This window comes from Protomyctophum bolini (genome assembly GCF_963924005.1).
Source record: "Protomyctophum bolini genome assembly, chromosome: 18".
Classification (NCBI taxonomy): Eukaryota; Metazoa; Chordata; class Actinopteri; order Myctophiformes; family Myctophidae; genus Protomyctophum; species Protomyctophum bolini.
Window position 1 is genome coordinate 28,976,789 of NC_137879.1, and position 10,078 is coordinate 28,986,866.

At 43.6% G+C, this 10,078-nt stretch overlaps 1 protein-coding gene across 1 annotated transcript; it reads right to left on the minus strand.

The window, feature by feature from the left end:
* Positions 1-8,870: 8,870 nt before the first annotated feature.
* On the minus strand, positions 8,871-9,524 carry LOC308333630 (ras-related protein Rab-5C-like; the record flags this gene model as incomplete). Its single annotated transcript, XM_080790086.1, has 1 exon — positions 8,871-9,524. The coding sequence occupies one exon, from the start codon at positions 9,522-9,524 to the stop codon at positions 8,871-8,873; it is 654 nt and encodes a 217-aa protein (XP_080646212.1).
* Between the last annotated feature and the right edge of the window lie 554 nt (positions 9,525-10,078).

Genomic DNA, 10,078 nt, shown 5'->3' on the forward strand with positions numbered 1-10,078 from the left:
GATGGTATGTGGACTCACTTCACATCTGATATAAACCAATGGTTCTCTTCTCACACTTTATTTGTTTTCTTTTTCTTTTCAAATACCACAATAACTCTGAGAGTGTAGGCCTGACCTACAAATGTTTCCATGTGTACATCATACAGTATACAGACCTGTATGGGTACATTTGGAAGCACCTAGGTATTGTTAAAGGGAAGGGAACCGTTAAGGAACTTGAATATCGTTAAAATCCCTATACTCACAACACGGCGAAACGCTAATTACTTTAAAATGTAGGGATTCTTGACACACGATGTTCTCCGACGACGGTGCACGGTCCCATCAGTCTGGGGGTCCTTGACATGAACATGTTTGAGAACCAATCACCGGGTTAAGTCGACCTTCTTCTTCCAAGACGCACAGAGCCGTGTGATCCTCAGTGATGGACTTTGGCACGCAGCCACTTCCAATAGACTTTTGTTGCGTATAAATGCTGAATCGATGGGTCATTAGACTAATGAAATGACACGACGGAGGGACATGATGGGAGGATCAAGGTCCTTCATAACTGGTCCGCTGCCAAGATATGTTCCACTGAGGCTAAATCATCTTTCTTATTCTTCCGTGGTGATGATGAAAATGGCCTTGAATCCGGACGGTTGCGTCAATTTCAGCTTTTCTTTTTTGGGTTTGTTTTTCAGGCCAGGGTATATTGCTCATTACTATCCGTTTCTCTTACATGCATGCACGGCACATGCACACGCTCACACGTGTTTGTATTACCAGAGCAGAGAGACAGGTTGAGAGGAGAGCAATGCTAGCGGCACTTTTATGTGTCTTTTATGTGCAATGCTTATTTCTTTTATTTTTATTTTATCCCACAATATTTGCAACCCATATTTGTTTCCACCCAGTGTCAATTATCTAACGTAATCCTGTGCTCTACACTCCCTCTGCCAACCTGGAGAGAGCAATGGACTGACCTCGATGCTTCCTTTTATGTACAAGCCGCTTCTTTTCACCATGGAGGGATTATTCCAACCAATTCCTTTCCCTTCCATCAGGCGGGGCCGCGAGGTTACGTTGGTTAGACATACCAACACAGTGCTTTAGTCATGCAGACAAAGTCAGACAAAATAAAAATCACCCGTACTGCAGGTAAAAAAATCACCCGCACTAGACTGCGGGTTACAAATCACCTGTGGCTTCCTTTAGGGTTAGGTTAGGGTTTGTGGACGGTGTCTGACTAAACACATGCACACCTGCATGACTGCATGTTTTTTGTGAGGGTACCTGCCTACCCTAGGGGACACGGTGTGACAGCCAGAGTCACAATTGACTCTGTATTGACTAATTGAATAATTAACAGGCCATCACCACTTAACGGTGATTGACACCTGGCAATGTCCCTGCTCAGGACTGAAGTTGCCACAGGTGTGTCACTCAGAGTGGGAGAAACAGTTTGTATGCTGGCAGCAGCACTGCATGACAGTTGTCCAGCACTATACCCACGTCCTGCAAGTGCTTTCCCCAGCAAACTGTTCAGTTGGTTGGATCAATGTTTTGTACTCAATGCTGGCAGCAACCAGGGGCCGTTGGGAGAAGTTTTTGCCTGGTTGAAGGACCAGCCGTGCTACGGCTTTCTGGACCATTTGGAGGGGCTTACGTGTGCATGTCGGGGGGCCAGTAAGGAGGGAGTTACAGACAGTAGCCTATAGTCAAGCTTTAAGATGACTGAGACCTGGATAAGGAGCTGGGGAGGGGGGCAGTCTCCTGGGTGAGGAAGGGTCTGATCCGTCAGATGTTATAACGTGTAAATCTTCAGGAGAGAGTGGCTGCTGCAATGTGGGGCTTAAAGGGACAGCTGACACCCAATGCTCAGATAGGTGTGTGTGGGTGTGCGTGCGCGGAAAGTGGCTGCTGGTTTTACCATCTAATCCATGTGGTTTCCAGGCAATCATGCCCCTCACTCTATCCACGTTTTTCCCCGACAAGGTACACACTGTTGCCATGTGTGCTTATTATAAGCAACCTTTGACTTGTTTTCTTCTGTAAAGTCACTTGCAAATAAACTATTGGTAGTTGCAGGTTGATGTTTTTTTGGGCTTGATTCTAAAGTGTACAGTAGTTGCATATTTGGGCTTGCTTCCACATTTCTTTACATCAAGGAACCCCAGATTAATATGTAATTGTCCACAGACATTTTTAAAGTTTAAAAAATATTCAAAATATTTCTATTTATTCTCAATGTGTTTTTAAATAACAACCTCACAATGTGTCGCTGTGAGCTTGAAGATCAGCAATTTTCATTTGTGCTTGTTTTCATAGACCTGGCCACTTGTTTCTCTTGCAAAAAGAGGAACTTATGCACAAACAAACGCAATGCACTATGGGCTGTAAGAAAAAGGTGAATAGGCCTACACCATGATCATGAACAGATAGCTGAAGCCATGTCCCACATCTTACATGGGTGCCATCATGTATACAGGGGACAGAATTGTGGATATCAAAAAATATCATCATGTTGTACTATAAGCATTATTCCGTGAAGCAAAGCATGACTAGCCTGTATAATGATCATCCTGTGTTCTCTAACACACCTGATGTCATTGTTGTTCATGAAAATCACAGGGAAGTGTTCCCTTCTAAAGGTTGGCTGTACCGTTGATTGAGGAAGCCTTTCTCACAAAAGTGCTAAAATATCACCAGCTAGAGCAGATATGTACAGTAGGCTAGTACAGATGTGCACAAGTTAATTATTAGGGGCCTTCAAACGGCCGGCCTCTCCAAATGGAGGGCCAAACACTTAGTGGGGTACTGCTCAGTATCAGATATTATAGGAATTTGGCGGAGGTGTTGTTTCCTTCATCTTGTAGCACAGTGTATCTCAAAGTGGGGTCCGGGGACCCCACTTTGACCCCACCAGGGGTCCTTGAGAGTTCCATGGGGTCCACATGCTAAATGATAATTTAACTAAATGGACCCTTATGCGTCTGTAACTCTGAGAGTGTACAAATGGAATTTGTACATTTGTACACTCTCAGAGTAAAATTAACATTGATTTTACAATATAAATGTAGGGTCCCAGAGATAGAAATGCGATTAGACGGGGGTCCGTAGACTAATGCATGTCAAACTGGGGGGTCCTTGAAATTAAACGGGTTGAGAATCACTGCTAGAGCCATAAAAATCTTCTCTCATGGGAGTCCCTGGCATATCTTTTAAAATGGGTGTCTGCGGGTGTCAATTTGGGGGTCCTTAACCCATTCTGGGCAGGAACCCCTTTTGGTGTTATTATGTTATGTTTTAGCTATTGAAAAATAGCAGATCTACAAGCTCATAGCGCGCCACCGAGTGGCGCGCTACGAGCTTGTAGGTCTGCTATTTTTTTTTAATCGAAGAACGACTGACATAGAAACGTAGCTTTTTCAGAAAACTGTCAGGTTGTAGAAGACATTTTTAGAATCTGATCTCAGGTCAGAATGGGGACATGAAGAAGTTTTGGAACTGTAGCCTATGCTTAGTTGTCCATGGCTCTCTATATGTTCACTGAACTCCTTCTTTTCTCTCTCTAGAAGAAGAAATGTCTTTGCTGAAATGAGCCGATCTAAAAGCTCACAACACAACATTATGCACTATGCACTATGATGCACCATGCACAAAAACACCAATTCCATCCACTTGTTTTACTTGTAAAGCTGTGATGTGACAATAAAGATGGGCACAATATACGGGCGTTGGGATTTAAACAGGAGAAAACATGGAGAGAATCGGCACGTGCCAACAAATGTTTAAATGTCTACACCATATAATAGTGCTGCAAGTCGTGGCATGTACACATGCTTGAGAGAGAGAGAGTGCGTGTGTGCGCGTGTGCCTGCCTGCACGCGTATGTGTGCGAGAGAGATTTGTGATGCTCCTCATCCGTCCACCGGGGACCTCGCCTCTTTCCAAAGCGAGGTTTGAGGGTCGTCAATCATTGGCGCCGTGCAGCGTCTTAAAAACGGGAGACGGATGGCAGGCAGGCCTGGGCTGCATTTCAAAACCCACTGCACACTTAGAGAGATTGTGGATGAGAGGCAGCTTGCCTCGTGTCAGGCCTGATTACAGTCCCAAGGTAAAAGGATCGAGCATACTGTATTCAATAACAATAAAGATGTGTTCGCACTACAACGCTAGCTGATGTAAACAGTAGTAAAGTAGCAGGAAGGGGGGGGGGGGGGGGGGGTTACAGTATACGGTCAGTGGTGGAACATGTGCTTAAAGTACCAAAAGTAAAAAGTACTCATTATGCAGAATGTTTTAAAATAAAAATGTGACACTAGAGCTTGTAGATCGGCTATTTCTAAATGGTCGAAATGTAGGGCTGAAGTGGTTATCAATGTTTTGTAGTAATAATCAAAATCCACAAAGTAACTAACTAAAGTTTGCAAATACTTGTAGTGGAGCAAAGTATAATATTTGCGTAAAGCAACTAGTTTATGCACGCTATTTTTTTACTTATACTAGACCACTGTTTAAGGTAGCATAAAGGTCTAGGTCTGTGTATTTGTATTCAAAACACTGTAGCATGCAAATACCCCGACTTGATTATGCATTTTAATCAATTGCTAAATAAGAACTGGAGTGAGAAGCACAACCGTGGCCGTGTAATTATGGTCAGTGTAGCTGGAGAAAATGCCCTTGGCTTCTGACCCCTGAGAATCACTCAGCTTTGCCAATGAGGCTGTCCGGATTTCTGCCGGCTTTGCATCCACAAACGAGGTGGCTTATTCACAAAGTTTGAGGAGTTTGTTGAACGTTGTTTGTAACTCTTCCGGTTTACATTTTATAATGTGATGAGCCAGAAGAGGTTGGCGCTGTAACGTAGTAATGGCAGGCTCTGGTGCAAGCTTTTTAGGGCCCAGTTTGTGTGTGTGTGTGTGTGTGTGTGTGTGTGTTTATTTCTTTGCCACATTAACAAAGTGTAAATTCATTTGTAAGCAAAGTTCAGTTTTTTTTGCTTGATTATACCCTTCTATGGGGTAGAGACGCACATTAACAATGTACAGTTTTGGCATTTAGCAGACGCTTCTAATCCAGAGAAAGTGAAATGCCATGGAGGATCATACTGTAGGTAAACCAGGAACCTATCCTCAGTCTAAAACAGTATAACAAATCAATAATCTGTACATTGTAACTATACAAATTAGTGGTTGTCATGTCTACAAATGAACCTGGCATCTGTCTACATAACATGCCATCTAAATGACATGTTACCCTTTGCATATAGGCCTGCAAGGTCGTCCCAGCTAGGGCAAGTGCTACGGAAAATGAAGCCAACATTTACATCTGCGTTTTCTGTTGGCCAGTGTTAGTATATTATAGTGTCCCGCCCCCTCGAGAGATCCGGAAAAAAATCCCCGTTAATTTTCCCTCATAGACTTTTCAGAAAGTATTTATTTGAAGACGTTTACGCCGCGGACAAAGCCAACTCTTGTCGTGACAAATCATGACAAAAACACAATGTTTTGGGCCGAACAAATAATTATATGTTGTTGGTTTTCTTCTTTGTAATTATTTGTTTGGTCCAAAATATTGTGTTTGTTGTCATGATTTGTCACGACTTGAGTTGGCTTTGTACGACGCTTAAAATGTCTTTAAATAAATACTTTTTGAAATGTCTATGGGGAAAATGCATTGGGAATTATTTCCTTGGCCTGGCGTCGTCATGAAAAGGGGCGGGACTGCGACGCTCTATTCTGCTAGTTAGAGAAGTGGTGAGGGGTGGAGTTAACCAGCTATTTGTCCCACAATAGTCTGACTTCTAAAGTGTGAAAACGTCCCAAACTTCAAGAGCCTATTTTTCTCAGCTTCGTGATTTCGAGGTTTAACGACCATCAAATAAGCATCATATTCTTCAAATGTAGAAAGTGTACAAATGTAGAAGATCAAATGTGTCAAATGTACTATCCATCATTTGAAAGCTTACAATCTGTACTCATAGAAGTGTTCTAAGCATTAAGAATGTTGCAGAGAAAAATGGCAGTCTAATTTACCCTCTAAGACTCGCCCCCCCGCTGGAGGGATGAGGCAGAGAGATGCCAACGTGGCCCATCATGTTTGCCTGACATTCTCTGCCGATATGAAAGCGGAGTTGATATTTATTTTTGCCGATGGATGCTTCTGCGGCGTTATTACTTTGTCGGTGTGAATCACGGCTATTAGAGCAGGCAGTATGAGGACACCTAACAGTGGAAACGATTCACCTTCAGAGGGCTAAAGGCCCCAGACGAATGCCCAAGACTCCATCATACTACAAATGTCAAATTAAACTAATGTCAGGACGGTCTGGCTTAAAATGGTCTTAACACATTAGCAAGGGGACAGCATGTGTCATTTTGGATTTTTCTTATAGGCTACTTTAACTATTTAAAAATAGAAGATATACAAGTTCATAGCCCTAGCATTTGAACTTTGTACCCTCACAATTTAGAACACCACAGGCCAAGTGGCCTTGCCCCTAAAATGATTAAATGCAGTCAGTCAGTCAAATACAAATAGAATGGAATACAAATAATAAGGAATACAAAGGAGGACAAATAACCATGAACTCCCTGAGAGCCTTAGCCTTAAGAAAGGGAGAAATATGTCAAAAGTAAAAAATGTGTATTACTGTGATCTGATCTCCCATAGAAGCTAGCCCGTCTGTCATCAGGTTTGCACACCCTTTTCTGAGCAGCAGTTGTCAGGAAAACTTCAGAATATGACAGAAAAGTCAAAAAGATCTATCCGGTACATTCCTATCCTTTCTTTGACGTTCCCAGTGTGATGCTGACATGGCATTTGACAGCTTCCTCTACACAGCTCTGCAGTCTGCAGACAGTGATGCTGCCCTAACCTGGGTTTGACACTATAAACAGTCCTTCTCAACCCTTTTCATATCTGTTTGATATGCAATAGGCCACTTTGATACTCTATCTACCTACATAAACATGCATACCTAACCTACCAGTGGTGTAATGGTGATTTATTTTTGGTGGTACGGCATTGTAATGACGTGCACGTGCACGCATGTGCGCATGCACACAGAACAGCTGATAGCAGCTTGTGTATGAGCGTTTTAGACACACAAACCATACAATTTACAATTTAGGCATTTAGCAGACGCTCTTAATCCAGAGCGATTTACATTAAGCAAGAACAAAAAAGCATGGCAATACATCACATACATAAAACGTATGTGCTGCATGAAACATGCGTAAGCTAAGAACGTAACAGTGGAATATCTATATAATGAAATATACATGTATACTATAAAGTGCTGTGTCTACATAAAATGCAATAGGTCTGTATAAAATGCTATCTACAGTAAGTCTACATGAAGTGCTATCTAAGTTACATACCATATATAACTCTATGAATATTACACGGACACAAACACAAAAAAGTAGACTTAACATTAAACTAAAACTAAAAAGGTTGCTTTGGACAAATCTCTTCTTCTTGGATGGAGGAGGAGGCATTCTTGTTGCGTGCAGAACACCACAGAAGCAGTACTGGAGCCATACTTCTGTGTTGCATATTACCGTGACGTTCAGGTAAACCGTTAACTTCCACCTAGCGGGCAATAATGGAGTTTTAAACATCAAGTATAAACCTATTTTCAATCTGTCAAGACTGTCATAATGGAAACGGAATAACGGATATTCTTGCACGTTTTCTATGTGACATTCTGTATTTTAGGGGGAAATATTTACGTAACGTATTACATAAATGTAAGGTGTTGTCATGGATGATAATCTTATTGTCAGGGGTGACCTCAGCCAATAATGTTTGAGAACCTCTGAACCAGATACATGGTAGAAGACTGATGTCACTGACTGGACACTGGTGTTTGGTCTGAGATGATCCATCTCCTCCATGAATGACTACGCTTGTAGATCAATTATTTTATGAATGGTCTATTTGTGAGGTGAGGGGCCCCTCCTGTATACAGCTTTTGTCCCCACACATCTCATATTTGCCATTGACAATGAAAGGAGAAATTAGGTTATATGTGCCTCAAATATGAGATAAATTTGTCGCAACACAAACATTAAATGCCATTGACAATAAAGGGTCAATTTACGCCATATGTAGATGAGCAAATCGGCGAACCAATCACATGAATTCAGTTGTCATCTTGCATGAATTAGGTGAAAAGATGAGATTTTTGGAGGGGCCTGTCCTATATACATATTTTCGTCCCGTCACGTCTCACATTTGCCATTGACAATGAAAGGAGAAATTGCGTCATGTGCCTGAAATATGAGGCAACAATTTGTGGAAAATTGACGTCATATGTAGGCGAGTAAATCGGCTAACCAATTACATAAATTAATTTGTCATCTTACATGGTCATGGTGAAAAGATGACTTTTTTTTAAGGGGAATCATATTGGTGAAAGGATAAGTGTCGAAATCTATCGTCACGTCATGTCTCACATTTGCCATTGACAACGACAAGAGCGCCAGTCACTTAGTCACTTCACATGGGTGTAATTGTTTTGAGGGGAGATAGCCACTCCTATATATTCAGCTATTAGTGTAGATTTTAGTCCTACACAAACATTGAATTCCCATTGACAATGAATGGAGAATGTTACGTCATAGTGTCTAAGCAAATAGCCATAGTGTCTATTTTAAGTCATGATGATTTAAAATGATAAGAGCACCCCTCACTTAACACGGGTGTGATTTTTTTTTAACTTTCATCAAATCTAAATTTGTCAACTTGATTCAAATTGATTTAGCACTTTAAAACACGAAAATATCAGTCAAGAGCAGTGATAGTCGGCAGCAGTGGTGGATCTCTACTTTTCTCTGCTACCCAAGGCGGAGGTTAAAAACGTTTCATGCCTCAGGCGTTTATGTCTTGCAGCACTTAGCCTTGGCTGGTGGAGTGTCCTCATGCAGGTCCACTCCCACTCGGCCGTGCCCGCTGCCTGCAGCCTGGTCTTCACTGCCTTTTGGGGGCAATAACCTCTCGGCCACGGCCCTGAAGATCTCCTCCACGTTTGCAGACGTCTTGGCCGACGTCTCCATGAACAGGAGGCCTTCGGCGTCCGCGTACGCCTGGGCGTCCCGGGCGGCGACGGCTCTCCCGTGGGCCAGGTCGGCCTTGCCGCCCGACAGGGCGACGGCCATGCCGGGGCTGGCCTTCGCCCGCAGCTCCTCCACCCAGCGCTTGGCCCGCACAAAGGACGCCTCGCTGGTGATGTCGTAGGCCACGATGGCGGCGTGGGCGCCTCGGTAGTACAGGTTGGCCAGGCTGTGGTAGCGCTCCTGTCCTGCCGTGTCCCAGATCTCCAGCCTCACCGTGGTGGTGTCGTCCAGGCACAGCGTGCGGCTCAGGCGGGCCGCTCCTATCGTGCTGTCCTGTGACTCGTGGAACGTGCCGCCCGCGAAGCGGATCGCCAGGCTGGATTTCCCCACGGCCATCTCGCCCAGTAGCACCAGTTTGAAACAGGGGGCGCTGCAGGGCCCGCTGTGTGGCGTAGCTCCTCCCCGGATGGCACCCATGAACTCGTCAGATCGCCCTTGTTCCTGGCATGTATGTCGCTATCAGGACTTCAGATTAGGATTATATTATGGACGTCGTCGTGAGTGACATCACAGTGACATCACAGTGTACATAATGGACTATATATAATCCATGGACTATAGTCCATCTAGATCCATCTCCACGGAAGCCATGCCTTTATAAGAGCCGTCCGTCCCTGCCACTGACATGATAACAACATGAAACACCACTGGGGTTTGGTGGAACTCGTTGGACTTTGGCCGGCGGATTGTCCTCGACCGAACCGCCCTCAGGGTGGAGATGGTTGAACTGCAGCCGGAGGCTATAGTGCTCCTTGGGGTGGAAAAAAAAGTTTGGGAAGACCTGTGATAGAAGACAGGCCTTCATTGAAACTAAGGAAACTAAGATTCTTTGTTGGCCAGAGAGAATTAAAAGAAAAATGTCCCAGACAGACGAAGAAAGAGAACGCGATGAAAGCAGAACTTTCCGAACCTCCTGGGCTGTTTTCTTTATTATTTTTTTTAGATTCTGCAAGGGATCAGGGTGTACTTTG